At 48.4% G+C, this 18,786-nt stretch overlaps 2 protein-coding genes across 4 annotated transcripts in view; both read right to left on the minus strand.

The window, feature by feature from the left end:
- Window positions 1-9,124, minus strand: part of LOC106894950 (olfactory receptor 51E2-like) — a 15,082-nt gene extending 5,958 nt beyond the window's left edge. Inside the window, exon 1 of the mRNA XM_014954005.1 lies at window positions 9,009-9,124. The gene's annotated coding sequence lies outside the window, so the exon portion shown is untranslated. The remainder of the gene's footprint in view (window positions 1-9,008) is intronic.
- On the minus strand, window positions 3,449-14,231 carry LOC106894948 (olfactory receptor 51G2-like). Of its 3 annotated transcripts, none has more exons than XM_014954003.1 (2): window positions 14,210-14,231; window positions 3,449-4,921 (listed from the first exon to the last, which is right to left on the minus strand). In XM_014954003.1, exons 1-2 carry the CDS (start codon window positions 14,229-14,231, stop codon window positions 3,978-3,980), a joined length of 966 nt encoding a protein of 321 aa, XP_014809489.1. In that variant the 3' UTR covers window positions 3,449-3,977. The 3 variants fall into 3 exon arrangements, with proteins under 3 accessions (XP_014809489.1, XP_014809488.1, XP_014809490.1); XM_014954002.1 differs by lacking the exon at window positions 14,210-14,231 and adding an exon at window positions 9,009-9,050 and having other exon boundaries at window positions 3,449-4,980; XM_014954004.1 differs by lacking the exon at window positions 14,210-14,231 and adding an exon at window positions 7,944-7,977 and having other exon boundaries at window positions 3,449-4,894.
- Window positions 14,232-18,786: the final 4,555 nt, after the last annotated feature.

Below are 18,786 nucleotides of genomic sequence, written 5' to 3' on the forward strand. Positions count from 1 at the left end.
CTCCTCTCCTCTCCTCAAGAGATGCCTCTGATTTGTCTCACGCTGCTCTTCCATTGCCTCATAAGAAATAAATCCATCAGCAAGTACTTGCAATCACTTACAAAGTGATCCCACGGTACAAAGCGCAGAGCTCGGGGCATTGCAGAATAGGAATTAGCGGCTCTAAGTGGTTCATCTGTCTCTCTTTTCTCTCACGCAGACGTTAAACCACAATTAAGTTTCCCGTTCCCAGAGGCGGCAATAAAGGGTTTTGAACATTTGTTCCTAAAAGACAGTACCTTATAAAGAGGTTCCCAAATCTGGAGCGCCTGCCTGGGACCCTCCAGCTACACCCACTGGGAAGCGGCAGATGAAGCTCTGCTGAAGTGGGTGATGGAGATGCACCAAATGCCCTGCAAGCCCTGCTCCACCGCAGCCTCCAGCTCTGCTAATAAATGTGCTAATTAACCCTTCCCCACACGTTTCCTCCCTGGACATCCTCCCCCAGCGCCTGCTCTCTGTGGCAGAGGCTCCTTGGGCTTTTGCTGTTTCTCAGAGGCCAGGAAGCGCAGACGCCCAGGGAGAAACTCTGGAAGTTTTCAGAATGGGAGCAGGGCAGGGCGAGGGTGCTGCAAGCTCAGCATTTCTCCAGCAAACCTCATTTCCAGGCATTTCCGCCGAAAGTTGTGTTTGTTCCCTTATGTTGATCTTTCTCTTCGTAATAGCTGGCTGCAAGCACAGCACCAGGTTGGATCTTAGGTATTTTGAGCAAAGAGTGCTCCCATTGGGTGGTCTCTCCCTGAAAACGGGACCTTCACCCCAAGAGCTGCTGTGCCAACGCTCAGGCAGAGGTTCTGCTGGTGTGGTTTGCTGCGGAGTATTTCACCCTGTGCCCACCAGGATCCTCAGCAAAATAACTAACACAAAACACACAGTGCCCTGGGAATCCTCCCCTTGGAAATCTTCCTTTCTCCCTTCCCATCTTTTTTATGGAGGTGTTCACAGAATGAATCACAGAATGATATGGTTTGGAAGGAACCTCTGGAGATCATCTAGGTATTTTTTATGGAGGTGTTCACAGAATGATATGGGGTTGGAAGGGACCTCTGGAGATCATCTAGTCCAACCTCCTGACAGAGCAGGTCCCTCATTACTCTTTTCTTTCTATTCCAGATACTGTTATGTGTAATCCTGGGTTAGTCTGAAGAAGAAGACAGTGTGAAGTGGCAGCAGGCAGGAACAGGCCGGTTCTGGTGTGAAATCCTGCCCCCGTGCCTTCTGCTGCTTCACCTTTCCAAGGCGAAGACAGGCCATTTCCTCTTATTTGGACCACCGTGGTCCAAACTGGCCAAAATATGGTTTAAGACCAGTGAAAACACAGCTCCACAATTTGGAGGCACAAAAGATTTGGGGTCATTTTATTCTGTCCCTGAGAGGAAGTAAGTCAGGAGGATCATGAAACCTTTCTGCCTGGCTGATAGCCAGCAATAAGAGCAGAGCAATAAGATACTGGGACACACTGTCATATCCCAGCTGTGAACTGCCCCAGGAGATCTCCTCCTCCAACCCCTCTGAGAAGTACCATCAGTCCCTGGCAGATCCGAGCTGGAAAATTGTCATATGTGGTCCATAGCATCAGTAAGTTTAGCCATTCCTGATATATTTTTGGAAATGCTTTTTTTTTTCCAGCAAGCCTCACCACCAGCCCCACCAGAGCCCCAGGCGCCCTCCTGGTGCATCCCTACTTCACACAATCCTATGCTCATCTACAGCCAATCCTGAAGATTTTAAGCAACTCCAACCTAATGTCTCTGCATTATATGAACAGAAAAAAATTAGCTTCATCAAATCTTTTGACCTTTTACAACCAATAGATATCTTTTATTGAAGATATTGCACACACGCATTACATTCAATGCAAAACAATGGCTGGAACAATAGACTTGGCAAGATGGTAAGGCTTGATGACATCAAAAAGAGACTCAAAAACAGCACTGTTTCCATCACTTGTAGATATGTGGAACACTTTAGAAATACAGATGAATCATAGAATCATAGCATGGTTTGGGTTAGAAGGGACCTTACAGCCCCCCCAGTGTCATCCCCTGCCTTGGACAGGGACACCTCCCACCACACCAGGTTGCTCCAAGCCCCCTCCAACCTGCCCTTGAACCCCTCCAGGGATGGGGCAGCCACAGCTTCTTGCACCAACCTGGGCCAGGCTCTCGCCACCCTCACACCAAACAAGTTCTTCCCCACATCTCAGCTCCATCTCCCCTCTTCAAGGGTCAAACCTTTCCCCCTCCTCCTAGGGCTCCCCTCCCTCATCAAGAGTCCCTCCCCATCTCTTCTGGAGCCCCTTGAGGGACTGGAAGGGGCTCCAAGGTCTCCCCGGAGCCTTCTCTTCTCCAGGCTGAATCCCCCAACTCTCTCAGCCTGTCCTCACAGCAGAGGGGCTCCAGCCCTCCCAGCATAATATCATAGAATCATAGAATGGTTTGGGTTGGAAGGGACCTTAAAGATCATCGAGTTCCAACCCCCCTGCCATGGGCAGGGACACCTCCCACTAGACCAGGCTGCCCAAAGCCCTATCCAGCCTGGCCTTGAACCCCTCCAGGGATGGGACATCCACAACTTCCCTGGGCAACCTGTTCTTGTGCCTCACCACCCTCACTGTAAAGAATTTCTTTCTAGTAGCTAATCTAAATCTCCCCTCTTAATGGTAATGGTTTAAAACCATTACCTCTTATCTAATCACTTATGTCCTGCTGGAGACACTACTGGAGGGGTCACCCAAAGTGGAGCAGAGAGGTAGAATCCCCCCCTCCAAGTCCTGCTGGCCACACAGCTGGGGATGCAGCACAAGGTGCAGGGGCCTTTCTGGGCTGCCAGCCCAGGTTGCCAGCTCATGTTGGGCTGAGCCATTTTTTTAGGAGGACTGAGAGTGCTGCAAGCCCATTTAACAGAACCTAATCTTCAGAAAACACTCTGTACTCAGCCTCTGGAACTGAGCTCCATCTTGCTGCATGTTTCCAGTTGACCAACTAAGCATTGGGATATTAAGAGTGACGACGCAGAATCCCCCCCTGGCCCTGGGGCCACACTGCTGGGGATGCAGGGGGCTTTCTGGTCTGCCAGCCCAGGTTGCCAGCACATGTTGGGCTGAGCCATTTTTTTAGGAGGACTGAGAGTGCTGCAAGCCCATTTAACAGAACCTAATCTTCAGAAAACACTCTGTACTCAGCCTCTGGAACTGAGCTCCATCTTGCTGCATGTTTCCAGTTGACCAACTAAGCATTGGGATATTAAGAGTGACGCCAAGGTCTTGGTCCAAGCTCTGTCCTGTTGAGCCTTCTGCTGGGGTTATCTGTGCTGTAATGGCCAGTGAAGCCCATTTAACAGAACCTAATCTTCAGAAAACACTCTGTACTCAGCCTCTGGAACTGAGCTCCATCTTGCTGCATGTTTCCAGTTGACCAACTAAGCATTGGGATATTAAGAGTGACGCCAAGGTCTTGGTCCAAGCTCTGTCCTGTTGAGCCTTCTGCTGGGGTTATCTGTGCTGTAATGGCCAGTGAGGGACCCATGACCTTGTCTAAGGGGCGCTGGGTGAAGCTTACACGCTGTTATCTGGCTGTTAGAGTTCACATAACATGCGTTTCAGCGGTTCTTTGATCCACCCCAATGCACTACTTGAGAAGATAAAATCATGCAGCCCATTTTGCTGTAATTGTCTCCCTCTCACTGGGGCTTCCATCTGTTTATATCACCAGCATTACTGCTTGGGGTGTTCACAGGCTGCTGGAAGGGAAGAAAGCATCGTGCTAGGATAAAACTTGGAAGATCACAGCTCTGGGCTGAGGGACAGCATCTGAGAAGATCTGCAGTTCTTTCAATCTGGCAGTGACCCGCTTGGATGGAGTACCAAGAAACCAGTCCGCTAACTCTGACCAAGAAACCAGTCCACTAGCACCTTCTGGCAGAACTAGTTGGGGAAGCTACCACTCTGACTCAGTCTTCCTCCTCAGTGCCCTGAGCAAAGCCTCACGGATCTGGCTGCATTTTATGCTGTAGATAATGGGGTTGAGAGCAGGAGGAATGATAAGGTAGGTGTAGGCCACCAAAGTGTTAACCAGAGGTGGAACATTCTTTCCAAAGCGATGGATCATGGACAGTCCGATCATTGGGATGAAGAACACCAGAACAGCACAGATGTGGGAGACACATGTATTCAGGGCCTTGAGACACTCCTCCTTGGTTGCAAGGCCGATAACAGTTTTAATGATCAAGATGTAGGACAGCACAATGAAGATGAAGTCCGTCCCCACCGTTGACAAAAGAATAATCATACCGTAGAAGACATTGACTTTTATGTCTGTACAGGCTAGGTTCATGATGTCAGGATGGAAGCAAAAAGAGTGAGAAAGTTCGATCTTCCCACAATAGGTTAGTCTCTTGAGCAAGAAAGGTATGGGAAGGAGGGAGACCATACCTCTCAATATAATCACCAAACCTATTTTCATGACAGTGGTCTTGGTCAGTATGGACGAGTGTCTCAGTGGACGGGAGATGGCAATGAAGCGGTCAAATGCCATTGCCAGGAGCACAGAGGACTCGATGAAGGACAGTATGTGAATGAAGTACATCTGAGTGAAGCAAGCATCAAACCCAATCCTTCGCATATTAAACCAAAAAATGCCCAGAGTAGTAGGCAGTGTACATAGAACCAAGCCCAGGTCAGTGACCGCCAGCATGGAGAGGAAGTAGTACATGGGTTCGTGAAGACTTTGGGTCTTCTTTATGATGAATAGGATCACGCAGTTTCCCAAGAGAGCAATAAGGTACAGTGCACAGAAAGGGATGGAGATCCAGTGGTGAAGGGCTTCCAGGCCTGGGATGCCCATCATGAGGAAAGCTGAAGGCTGATAGAAGGAGCCATTGAATTCCCAGGTGGTATGTGAGTCATGCTCCATCCCAGCTCAGCTCTCACATAACCTATACCTAAAACAAATCAACAACAGAAACTCCACGTAGTTGGACTCTCCACTGAATATAGGACTGGGTAATGCCACCTCCCTCCACCTCCCCACCAACCTGTGCAGATGCCCCCATGCTCTTTAGGACACTGTTATAACTACCATAGTGTCACATATGACTACACTCTTGTTCATATGTTAAGCTTTAAAATGAAGGAAAAGGATGGACATTTTTTCTTAAAAAAGAGAAATATTTTTTTCTTAAAATTACTGAACAGAAAGTCGGTTCTGTTTTACCTCAAACCAGGACAGAAAGTGAAAACCTTCCTTGTGAGTGCTACTGTGTTGCAGTTGTCCCCAAATTCCACAGGTTGAGATGCTCTATTGAGTGAGGAAACACTTTTTCTACAGTAATCCCAACCAAGACTAAGTTGCTTAGCTGGTTTCTTTTTGATGCCAACTAGAGATCAGAGGACATGAAAACGGTGAAAGATTAACTCTGACTTCTTAGATAAGAAATCAACATTAGGAAAAAATGCAAAATATGAGAGAACATCAGACGCTCCTGTTCTCACCTCAGAAGATGGCCACCAGGGTAAGGTGGATTTTTATTGTTCTCACATCCAAGTTATTGCTCATTTCATCATCTACCTTACTATCAGGTGAAGGGAAATAAATGAGCAAAACCCCAATTGTGTGGTGCCCATGGCTTTTCTTAATAACAGGCAAATGTAAGCCAAAGCACAAGAAGCTGCAGGTTGAGAAGGACTGGGGAGGTGCCCACAGAAAGTCTCTGCATCTGAATCAGAGGAGAGGAAGACAGGGGATGTGGTGGGGTTTCCATACAGGGATCAAGAGTATGAGGTGAGTGAGGTCTTTACAGAAATCTAGCAAATGCCTACTCTAGTGAGGCCAGCAGAAGTCCACCGAGATGGATGGATGGATAGGGTTAGAGCAATGCGTCAGGATAAGAGACCAAGGAAAGAGGCCAGCAGAAGGCCACTGAAATAGATGGGGTTGGAGAAATGCCCCAGGATAACAGACCAAGGACAGAAGCTTATTCAGCTTGGAGAAGAGAAGGCTTCGCAGGGACCCAAAAGCAGCCTTCCCCTACCTACAGGAAGGCTATCAAGAAGCCTGAGACAGGCTCTTCACAGCAGTACATGATGGAAGGATGAGAAACAACAGGTATAAGTTGAAACAAGGGAGGTTTAGACTGGATATGATGAGAAATATTTCCCTATGATGACTGTCAAGCATCAGAGCAGGTCGCCCAAAGAGGTTGTGCAATCTCCATCCTTGGAAGTTATCAAGACCCAATTGGATGAAACCATGAGTGGTCTCATCTGACTTCATAGCTGGCCCTGCTTTGAGCAGGACGTTGGCCTAGAGATCTTCTGAAATCTCTCCAACCTGAATTATCCAATGAACCTATGAGCCTGTGATCTTACCATAGGTTTCAGTCCTCTTGGAGGATTCAGGCATCTCAGTACAATCCAGGTTCCTACACTTGCACACGACAGTGCACCCTAGCAGAGATGCTGGAGGGGCTGACAAGGTCCCTGAGCCCTCTCTGTGCCTTCTGTGACTGAATGACTAGATGAGTGGATGGGGAAAAGCAGTGAATGTGCAAAACAAGGGCTAATTAAAGGAAAAAAATATTTGTACCTTCTCTGGGACACAAAACAAGCAGGTCAAAGAGTGCCTGAATTATGAGCAAGAGGGTTTCCTATAACACGGTTAATTTTTCAATAAACACACACATCTTCCATGATGTATTTATTATGTTCCTAATATGATTTTGCTCCATTAGACTCTCAGCCTGCTTGAGAGTCTAATTGGGCAATAAATCCCAGGGTGTAGCAGGGATCAACATCTTTCTGCTCCAGGGCAGAAGGGACGCGTAACTGATGGGAACCTGGGAAGACCCAAAAGTCATTTCGTTTCCCCCACTTTATCTTCACTGCAAATCTTACACGTTAGCATCAGGAATCGCTGTGGCTGGCAGGTAGCCCCCCCCTGCACTGTGTCACTTGCTAAAGGGACAAGGCACAGCCTGTCTTCAGAAAAGCCTCATCAGCACAGGAGACAGCACAGAGGGGGATGGAGCTACCTGCCGAAGGGCAGCCAGGGATTTCCCGACAATGGGTCTTCGTTGGCAAAAGGAAACTCTCCGAAGGTACCACCCGAGTGGCAGCTTGGAGGTCCCCAAAGGTAAGAGCCGTCCCTTTCTGCCAGTCCAACGGCATCAGAGCAGCAAGAACTGACCCGCAGGCTCCTGCAATTCAGTCCCATCTGGAGGCTGGACTAAAAAAAAACTTAAAAAAAACCAAATCTGTGCATGCCTCTGTGTCTGTCTGTCTCCCTCCCTTACGGCGACATCTTGCAGATACCCAGAACTGTCAAAGGCATTGAGATTCATGAGGTTTCCAGCAATACAGAGGTGGAAAAAGAGGAGAGACAGTGGGAAAGGAAGGGCTGGTGAGAACTCACTGGGGTCTGTAAGAGATGCTCCCCCTGCAAGAAAACCTGTATGCAAACTTGATTTTGTTAGACGCTGGCAACTCCTGCCACGCTGTAGGATGTTATTTAGAAATGGGCTTTACTGGCTCTGTCTCCCTTCAAGCTACTCTGGTTTGTTATGTGCTTGTAGGCGTTACAGATACGGACCCCACACCAAGCCATTTTTGTCCCCTCTGTGTTTGATGTGTGTGTATAAATATATATGTGTGTGACTATAAATTATATATATAAAAAAATATATAAAATAACTATAATATATAGAATATATAAACAAGCATGCATGCTTAATTATGTTTATGTATACTTACATGTGTATATATAACATATAGCACACATACATATGTTACACCTCCCACTTGACTATGGTGGGACAGCAATTGCGCCTTTCGCGCTGCAACCAAGCCCTGACGAGGAAACAAACCTCCAGGCAGTGGAGGACTCCAATTTAAAGAGGAATGGCAGTGCTTGGGTGGTTTTTGCTGCTAGCCCAGGAAGACATCCTACCACAGAGGGAAAACTGGCCACTTGCTCAGCGCCCAGGCATTTCTGCTGTTCAGGAGATACTCCAAACCACCTGGGGAACATCTAATGCAGATGCCTCATGGACGACACAGTGCCGTTCCTCCTTCTCCAGCCCTCAAAATCCACCTCCTGATTTCTTGCTTGTCCCTGACTTTGATTTTCACCAATAACTTAAGCAAAGTACTGGAGCTTTAAGGGCTTCTTCTCAGCGTAGGCAAGAGCAGGGGCTTGGGAAGGTGCCATGGAGGACACAGTGCCGTTCCTCCTTCTCCAGCCCTCCAAATCCACCTCCTGATTTCTTGCCTGTCCCTGACTTTGATTTTCACCAATAACTTAAGCAAAGTACTGGAGCTTTAAGGGCTTCTTCTCAGCGTAGGCAAGAGCAGGGGCTTGGGAAGGATGACACCAAGAGATCAGCTTTTTTTTTTCCCAAGAGGAGACTTTGCTATTTTCACAACTGCATCGCTGCCAACCCAAGCATCCAAGCGAGGGCTCAGCCGCTCAGCGAAGGAAGGAGGACTAGCAAAGGGACTCTGGAGACGCAGCACCCATAGAGCTGAATTTCTGTTGACTTGACAGGCAAGGACAGGAACGTGCCATTCCCATCATCTGAGCTGGGCTACCCAACGGTGGAAGACCAGTTTGACTCTTGTAGAAAGCCCGTGGAAGGCTGGTAAGTGGCACCGTGGTGGCCAGACTCTCCCTAGCAGTCTTTTCCCCTGAACCCCCAAAGAGGCAGGTCCTGTAGAGTGGCATGGACCTCCCGAGCAGCTCTTTGGAGATGAACCACCCCACCCACCGTGGTGTCCAGACTTTCCCTAGCAGTCTTTTCCCCTGAACCCCCAAAGAGGCAGGTCCTGTAGAGTGGCATGGACCTCAAGAGCAGCTAGCTCTTTGGAGATGAACCACCCCACCCACCGTGGTGTCCAATCCCACAAACTGCAGCCGCCACACTAGTAAATGAGGATTGATATGATGGAGAGGCTGCTAATTGCCCCGGGTACTCACCGAGCGCAGCGGTGGGGGCTCTACGACCCGCACAGGCAGCTCGACCCCGTTGCGATGCAGAGGAAGATCCCGCATCCGTGTCCCAGCATCCGGGAGGGCAGGGCTTATAACGCGCCCCAAGGACTGACCCCGTCCAATCAACCGGGAGGCGCACGGAGCCCGAGCTCCCCATGCGTAAACAGCGTGAGGCGTAGCAGCGAAAATAGTGCGTGAAGTAAATGATCTTTCCCATTTATGATGCTCTCCCAGCAGGCACGATTTTCTCCTGATAGTTTATTGGGCGACGTGTTTATAGCTCCCTGTGATTTATGGCTGGCAATGCTGCAACGGGCTGGCAATTCACCTAATTTTTATTGTGAGAATGGATCTGTAGTGCAAATAATAATAAATCTTGCAATAAGAGTGCTTGCAGCATCTCCCCCAGGGAAAAACAGAGGTGAAGTCCTAGCTGCCCCCACCCCGTGATGAGTGAGACACAAAATGCTTAATTAAAATCTTAATATATTGCACAGTAAAAGCAAACTAAATATTACAAAGCCAAACACAGACACATTAGCGGATATCCTCTCAGGTGGCCCAGAAGCCTGTTGTATTCAGGTGTCTCAGCTGTGAGGTGGAAGTTGCTATTAACCCCTTTTTATGTGGCTGCCAAACCAAGACACAGGAGAGCCAATGGCTTTGCCCCCTCTCTTGTGAGTTGTCTATAGTAAATACAGCCACTGGACCTAAAAGATACCTCTGTAGTCACAAACCAAACTCTGCTGGGGTACTGCCCATGATGGACATCCATAAATTGCTGTCATGGTCCCTGCGACGCTGCTGACCTGGGACAACTGACTCTTCAGTGACTCCCAGGCTGGGGCTCAGGACTCTGCATAGGGTGGCCACCTCATTTTAGAGGCTAAAGGGGTTTTTTTGACATGATCCTGGGCTGCCTGGTGCTGGGTGGCCTCAGGGCCAAAGAACAGTTAATTTACAAGCATTAATTTTCAGTAAGACAGCTGCCTGCTCCTACCTGGTCGTTAAACCTCATGGCCAGGCTTATGTCCCTCACTGGGCCTTCCTGATGACAATCATCTGAATGGTCCTGGCATAGGTTTGTTATCTCCAGATGTGTCAGATGTAGGGAAAAAAAAAACCAGAGGAAGAAGAACTATAGAAGCTGAAAAATGTCCTGGAACAACCGTGCTCAGAGGTATGGAATGGAATAGAACAGAATAGTTCAGTTAGAAGATCATTCAGTTCAGGTGATCATCTAGTCCAACAGCCTCACCACTTCAAGGAAGCTCCTGTAGAAGTGGAGATTATCGAAAGAGGACTCTTCAGCCTTGAGAAGAGACAATAAAGCAATACGGGAAAGATCTATGAGATAACAAATGGGGAGGAGAAGATACACATGGGGTAATTATTCATCTTTTATCACACTACGGGAACCAGGAGGGGGAGAACACACCCTGAAAATATATGGCAGAAGATTTGGAATCAATTAAAAATTACCTTTTTTTTTTTTTTTTTAAGAGCTCATAATGAAATTATGGGACTTATCACTGCTGGATGTTGTGGGAGCCCAAAGTATATATGGAGTTTCAAAAAGGTATTAGGTATTAGACAAATACATGGGTGAGAGATTCATTGATTTCTATTAAACATGACGGCCGAGGTGCTGCCTCCTGTTCAAAAAGCCTCTAAATTGATTGCTTAGATGCTGGGACATGTGCCAAGGGAAGGATAAGCTGTAAATTATCTTCCTAAATAGCCATTAATAGCCATTCTTCAAGGCAGGATGGCAGGATGGAGGGACCTCTAGTTTGATCTAGCAGAATAGTTCTTACGGTCTTCAGAGCAAATAAGCTTTAGCCAGAGAACAACGGCTATACTTTGAAAATTAAAAATAATGTCACAACTGGCCATAGTGAGAATAAAATCAAACCTGGTGTGATGGGTTCAGAGTGACTAGACGCCCCAGTGCAGAACCAAAGCAGGAGATCACCTAAGAAGCAGCAAGGAGAGGAAAACATCCTGTGTCAAAGCAAAGAGTTGCTGCAGAGAGGTGGGAATAACCAGACTGTGGGGCTACAACAGTGTCGTGGGCTAAATGAGAGAGAAGGACACCTGAAGTTAGGGAAGGGGTGGAGGAGAAACCAGGGAGCAGGTTGGCGTGGGCATGAGGTCACTACCACTGATGGTTCTCCTGGACGTCTCTCGGTAACGGTTTCAGCTCAGCTGACCCTGCCTCAGGGCAAAGGCACAGGCAAGATACCCTCTCCAGGCCCCTTCCAGGCCTGTTTTATCCACATTTCTCCAGAAAAGGAATAAACCTGAATCTTTTTGAACTGTGGAAATGACACGGTTTCTCTTTCCCTGCTCTACCCACGGCCCAGCTTCACGCACACGCTCATCTTTCACACACCCTGGCACGTTTAGTTTCTTTCCGTTGGGATGCTCTGCCTCCATTTTACTCTACATATCACCATTTTATTCTACATATCACCATTTTACTCCACATACCAGGCAGTTTCCATCATTGCCCGTTCAGCCTCCTGCACGGGGAGGCTGCAGACACGTTGTGTGGAGCAGCCCCGTGTCCGTGTGGCTGGAAGCAATGATCCCCTCGTTGCCAAACTTGCATGAGCTGAAATGACAATCTATTTCTCAATAAATATTTCTTTTTCTCAAGAAATATTTCTTTTTTCTCAAGGCCAGCATGCCGAGCAGCCTGGTTGTGTGCGTGGCACAGGGAGAGGGATCACAGAGGGTCTGCTGGGAAAAGAGAACGGCTTGGAGATGGAAATATCAGCTCAGGGTTATCCATCAGACCCGTGGCTGAATGAGAAAAAGGACTCAGGCTTCCAGCAGCCACCATAAAATGCCCAGCACTGATCTTGCTTGAACCACCCCCGTACATACTGTGCAGCGTGAGATAATTTCTTCTTGTACCAGATATTCTCAAAATTTAACGATTCCCTCTGATTTGTGCCTCAGGGCTCGCGATGTTTGCATTCTGTGCTCCCACCAAGTCGCTGGTGCTGCTGGTTTTCTGCCTAATCCCCTTTTCCCAGAAGCATGGGCATTGCATGTATCCAAGGAGGGGTGTGAGGATCTGTTCGTCTATTTTTGCATCTTGAAAAATGAAAACAAAACAAACCCCTTGTTTTCCCAGAACAACAGCTAAAGGGGAACACAGGACACCACTTGGCACACATCGGTCTGTTTGCTGGAAATGTTTATAATTTCAGCCTAAGCCAGTCCTAATCATATTTACTGTACGGAGCAGAGTTCAGTGTGTGAGCGCTGATAGGAGTGTGAGACGGGATGGCGAGGAGGGAAGGGCAAGGTTGGGGGCTTGGTCCTCCCATGTAAAAGCCTTTACAAGACCCTGCTCAAAATGAGTGTGCTCAAAGCTATTAGGAAGGTAACGCTGATTAGAGATAGACAAATAAATATCACAGAATCACAGAATCTTCGTGGTTGGAAGGGACCTTTGAGATCATCTAGTGCAACCACACAAAAAAAAAACCCAACCAAAAAACCTCCACCACAAACGGACACAAACTAGAGCATGCCCTGAAGTGCCACGTCTACACATTTCCTAAATACCTCCAGGGATGGTGACTCCACCACCTCCCTGGGCAGGCTATTCCAGTGCCTGACCACTCTCTCAGTAAAGTAATTCTTCCTAATATCTAATCTGAATCTCCCCTGCTGCAACTTCAGACCATTTCCTCTGCTCCTGTCATTATTCCCTTGGGAGAAAAGGCCAAGAGCCAACTCTCTACACCCTCCTTTCAGGTAGTTGTAGAGGGCAATAAGGTCCCCCCTCAGCCTCCTCTTCTCCAAACTAAACATGCCCAGTTACCTCAACCTCTCCTCATGTGCCTTGTTCTCTAGACCCCTCACCTGGAAGGTAACGCTGATTGGAGATAAGCAAATAAAGAGTAGGAAAGTGTTTAGGAAGATCCAGGAGAACAGGAGCACCGTTGCTACCTGAAACCACCACAAACTTTGGCTTCTTTCTTTTCTCCTAATGAGAGATTCCACCACACAAAGGTCTGAACAGAAAGGTGAGACTCTAAGGCTGCTGCTGAGGTGTCACCTCCCACCAGCCCAGCACTGTCCCTCGAGGTTGCTCCAGACTTTGCAGGTCCCGGGCAGGGGAGGAAGGATGCCTGTCCCCCATCCTCCTCTGCTTCGGAAAGTTTCAAAAAAATACAGACTCTTTGATCATTTGCAGTTTTCTTTGGCTGCTGTGGCTGTGTTGAGCTCGACAAAAATATCCCAGCTGCCTGGAAGGAGGGACTGTAGGCCAGAAGGGATGTCTTCTCCTTGGCAAGCTGTCCCTCCCGCTTGCCACCAAAGGAGCAGCTGACCGCGTTGGCACCAGCAACTCCAACGTCACCAGCAGTGATGTAATCTTTTTCCAACTCAGCCATCTACTGAGGCTCAAAAATAGCACTGAGGAAAAGAACTCGACAGGACCTGGACACAGACCAACTGCTCCGCTGATGACAGACTCCCTGAAGGACCGTATAACCCCTGGGTACTTCTCCTGCCTTAGGATCTGCCTGGGGCCTTAGCATTAGGGAGAGTCCCTCTCTTGCTGAGGTCCAGAGATGAGCTCGTAGCACCAGGTAACCACCCAGGGCAGATGTGGTGGGTTAGACACTAAAGATGAAGTAGCCCCTTGCATCTAGCAGTCATGCTGGTCCCTGCTCTTGTGTGTGTTGAGGGTTGTGGTGGAACTGATGGGGTTGGGACTACAATCCTGACCTGAAAGGTGTGGGTAGATGCTGGAGAAGTGTGACATGGAGCCAGGCTTTGACTTGCAGTGGGAACTGAGAGAATCATAGGATCATTTAGGTTGGAAAAGGCCCTCAAGACGGTTTAGTCCAACAATTCAATGCTACCAAGTCCACCACAAAACCACGTCCCTAAGTCCCGGGAAAGGATGGAGGAGGATGGAGAAGGGAGGCTTTGGTGAGGGTCCTGTTTGGAGTTGCAGTAAATGCATGTGGGACTTCCATGAGGTAGGACTCAGGTCAGGGGCAGCTGTACATGTGCATGGAAGAGGGGAGGACAGATGAGTCCCCTGGAGTAGGGTCTGGACCTGGAAAGATGGTTTGCTGCAGACACCTCATCTGCACAAGCCTCTGCAAATGTCACCCCTTCAACCCTGGAAGTTTAAATGGTGTTGAAAAAAGACAGGAAGGGACCTCTGGAGATCATCTAGTTCAACCCCCTGCCAGAACAGGTCCACCCAGAGCAGGTTGCACAGGAACTTGTCCAGGCAGGTTTAGAATGTCACCAGAGAAGGAGACTCCGCCACCTCTCTGGGCAGCCAGTTCCAGGGCTCTGCTGCCCTCAAAGTGAAGAAGTTCCTCCTCATGTTGAGATGGAACTTCTTATGTTCAAGTTTGTGCCCATTTCACAGAATCACGGAATTGTCAGAGTTGGAAGGGAAGCCTAGAGATCATCTGGTCCGACTCCCCTCCTAAAGCAGGAACGCCCAGAGCCCATCACTCAGGAGCATCCAGGCGGGTCTTGAAGATCTCCAGAGAAGGGGACTCTACAACCTCCCTGGGCAGCCTCTGCCAGGGCTCCGTCACCCTCACTGTAAAGAATTTTTTTCTCATATTTGAATAGAGCTTTCTATGTTCCAGCTTGAGCCCGTTGCCCCTTGTCCTATTGCTGGAAACCACTGAGAAGAGTCCGGCTCCAACATCCTTCAACTCACCCTTTAGATACTTATAAACATAAATAAGGTCTCCCCTCAGTCTTCACTTGTCCAGGCTGAAGAGGCCCAGCTCTCTCAGCCTTTCCTCATAAGGGAGATGCTCCAATCCCTTAATCATCTTTGTTGCCCTACGCTGGACTCTCTCCAGTAGTTCCCTGTCTCTCTTGAACTGGGGAGCCCAGAACTGGACGCAGTATTCCAGTTGTGGCCTCACCAGTGCAGAGTAGAGGGGGAGAATGACCTCCTTCAACCTGCTGGCCACACTCTTCCCTACGCAGCCCAGGATTCCATTGGCCTCTTGGCAACAAGGGCACATTGCTGGTGCATGGAAAGTGTGCTATCTACCAGGACTCCCAAATCTTTCTCCTCAATAGTGCTTCCCAGAAGATCCATCCCTAACCTGTATTGGTGCCTGGGGTTCTTCCTCCCCAGGTGTAGGAGGTGTACATTTCCTCTTGTACGGTGTAGATTTCCTCTTGTAATGACTCTTCAGGATGATCTTCTACAAGGAGCAGAGCAGTTAAACCTCTACAGAGCACTTTTAAGCCTGTACAACTGCAACTCATTTGGAGGCCAAGCTACCTGGCCTGTTTCAGCAGAAAAAAAAAGTGTCTTAATTGAAACCATCACAAAAAAACCTGGGTAAAGTGAAGTAGTGTCAACCAATTTCCTGTGCTGCCATGAGTAACAGGCAGGAGATCCTTGGTGCCCAGCGCTCTGTCCTGCAGGAGTGAGCGAGCTCTTCTATGGGCAAACATTGACATATTTAATGCTTGACTGGGTACATCACATAAATAATACAAAGGGGGGGACTCAGAAAATGCAGAAAAGACAGGGAGTGCTGTCACAAGGGCAGCAGACTCTCTGCTTTTAGTGAGCTGGGTGGAAAATCAAACAGTCCCAGAGAAGTCGGCAAACACTGCAAAGCCCTGTATTTCATTTTCCTGTGTTAAGCGAAGCTGGTAGATAGAAGCGATTCAGAGGCAACCGAGAGGTGAACATGGGTCAACACGACCTGCATACAAATTGCTAAAATACAAACTCAAAGCAGCATCATGTACAGCACGTCCCAAACCTCCAGCAGCAGGATAACATTGGCTGAAGGCTGTAAATAACAGCTGGGATGCAACGAATTCACCCTGATGGGGAAGGAATGTCGAGGCAAAGCTGTGAAACTCACTGATGGAGTGTGACCTCAGTGAGAGCGGTGCCTGTCCCCGAAACTTGGCAGTGTGTGCCACAGCTCTTGGACAAGGATCATTCTTTAGGGACTTCCTTGTGGTCAAGAAGGCCAATGGCATCCTGGGGTGCATCAAGAAGAGGGTGGCCAGTAGGTGGAAGGAGATCATCCTCCCTCTCTGCTCTGCCCTGGGAAGGCCACAGCTGGAGCACTGGGACCAGTTCTGGGCTCCCCAGTTCCAGAAGAACAGGGAACTGCTGGAGAGGGGACAGCAGAGGGCTACAAAGATGATGGGGGACCTGGAACATCTCTCTTATGAGGAGAGGGTGAGAGACTTGGATCTTTTTAGTCTGGAGAAGAGAAGGCTGAGGGGGGATCTCATCAACACCTATAAATTCTTAAAGTGTGGGTGTCAGGAGGATGGGGCTGGCCTTTTTTCCCAGTGGTGCCCAGTGACAGGACAAGAGGAAATGGGCACAAACTGGACTATAAGAAGTTCCATCTCAACATGAGGAGGAACTTCTTTGCTGTGAGGGTGGCAGAGCCCTGGAAGAGGCTGCCCAGAGAGGTGGTGGAGTCTCCTTCTCTGGAGACATTAAAAACCTGCTTGGGCATGTTCCTGTGCAACCTGCTCTAGGTGGACCTGCTTTGGCAGGGGGTTGTACTAGATGATCTCCAGAGGTCCCTTCCAACCCCATACCTTTCTATGATTCCTTACAAGCACAGTTTCCACCTCCTCTTCTCACCATCCACAGCAGAGCTCTGCCAGGAATAGCCAGCAAAAGGAGAGGGTATGGCATTAGCTCTAGAGAGACCATTGTTTTACCAAAAACAACCCCAAAAAAAAGTGTGCATGGAAAGCACACTTCACTTTTAGGCACATTCCCAAGTGACTAGAATGTGGTCAAAGGGATTCAGGTGCTTGCCGTGGTCTGCTCTGCTGGAGGTTTTCCTTCTTAGAAGGAAAAAGATGACTGGTGCCAATTAATTAATTAATCCAATGGGTTTATGGGTTGCCTGGCCCTCTCCAGACCGAGGTGGCCAAGTGGCAGTGTGATTGTGTCACAGGAATTTCGCGTTTGTCCTCACCTCATTTTGCAAAGTTTGAAGAGACTGAAGTTCCAGAATATCATCTTGAAAAGGTTAAAAAGACTTTGGCTTTTGATCTCATTGACATATTTCGCATTCTGTAGGTTGAAGGGCAAAGGTGTCCATTCACCTTTCTAACGTCAGTGTGTTATAGAGTAGAACGCTGGGCTGCACCACAGTGTGGTCCCTGCTAAATTAGTCATTTTTAGAAGCAAAATGATCACAACCACCTGTCTCTAGCCTTTCTTACTGTCTGTTTGTGCCTGTGTTGGTGGGGAGGCTGAGCCTGGTGAGATGGGTTAACGCCGTCTCCAACAGCGGAGCCGCTCTCGGATTTACATAATAATTTTAAGATGATACCACAATGGGCATCTCAGGAAGAGGGACATGAGAGCAGAGCTGTAAGAAGAGAGAGTAACAACCTTACGTTGCTAATCTGCAACAATTCCTTCAAAATAAATCACGTGAGATCATCAAACTGGTTGAAATCTGGTCCGGCAACGGAGAAAATGTGATCTGATGACTCTGCTTTCAAAAGGGAGCGGGGAAAGAACAAGGGGGACTTGGTCCTTGACAGATGATTAGCTCTGGCGTTGGGTGAAGTCAGGATCTCACTGCTGCTCCTGCACAAACAGTTGTTTGGGGTTGTTTGTTTTTTTTTCACAGATGGGTTATATATCTGAAACGGTTTCTCAGAGAGAAGGAGTGGGAGCAGAGCAGAAAGCCAAAGCAGAAATACCAGTGTAACCAGAGATGTGCTTCAAAGGACTGGAGGGAAAATTTCCATCCGAATTTGCACTTGTAAATCTTCCAGTTCCTTGGAGAGCAACTTCCCCTTGGGAAGGGATTTTGTGAGCAAAATTCTGCTTTTTTTGGACAGATTGGTTTGGAGATGTCCTGCAGAGCTACCTGGTGTTCCTGCACAGGGAGGTGCTTCCCCAATCCCTGCAGGAGATGGGGAAGGGGAGAATTGGGGAAGACTAAAGGGACAGGTGCTGGTTTCAGGGCTCTGAGATGTTTATCCTGGGATGTCCAGCATCATCAAGAAGATGAGATATCACAAAGACTGCAGGGCCAGCCACAGGGTACCATACTCAGGTCACACAGGTTGTTGGCTTTTATGTCTGGAGAGGGCACCTGCACTGCCCTCAGGGTTTTAAAAGAGAATTTTAAAAAGTCAGAGCCTGAGAGGACAATGCAGGTATCTCTGGATAAAGTCATCACTCCTACATTCTCTATTAAAAAAGTTAGGAGGAGTGAGGCTTTTCTCTGAAGTGTCTGATTAGTTCACTGACGAGCACTGAGGTAGGGACACACAGCCAACCTAGCCTCATTGAGGAGGAAGGTGTGGGGAGCACAGTGGGAAATTTCCATGGAATTAGACCAAATCAGGCTCAGTGTGGCTGACAGCATCAGAAAAAGGAGGGCTGGATCTGTGAGGACTTGCACAAAACACAAAATATATCTGGGTCCACGGAAGCTTCCCTTCACCTTTGCGGTACAGAGGATGCAGAGTTTCTGGTGAGTCCAAGATCATAGAATCATAGAATCATAGAATCATAGAATTGCCCAGGACGGAAGGGACCTCCAAAGGCCATCTAGTCCGACCCCCCCGCAGTCAGCAGGGACACCCCCAACTAGACCAGGTTGCCCAGGGCCTCGTCTACCTGGTGTTCCTGCACAGGGAGGTGCTTCCCCAATCCCTGCAGGAGATGGGGAAGGGGAGAATTGGGGAAGACTAAAGGGACAGGTGCTGGTTTCAGGGCTCTGAGATGTTT

This window comes from Calidris pugnax, unplaced genomic scaffold (genome assembly GCF_001431845.1).
Source record: "Calidris pugnax isolate Ruff unplaced genomic scaffold, ASM143184v1 scaffold234, whole genome shotgun sequence".
NCBI lineage: Eukaryota > Metazoa > Chordata > Aves > Charadriiformes > Scolopacidae > Calidris > Calidris pugnax.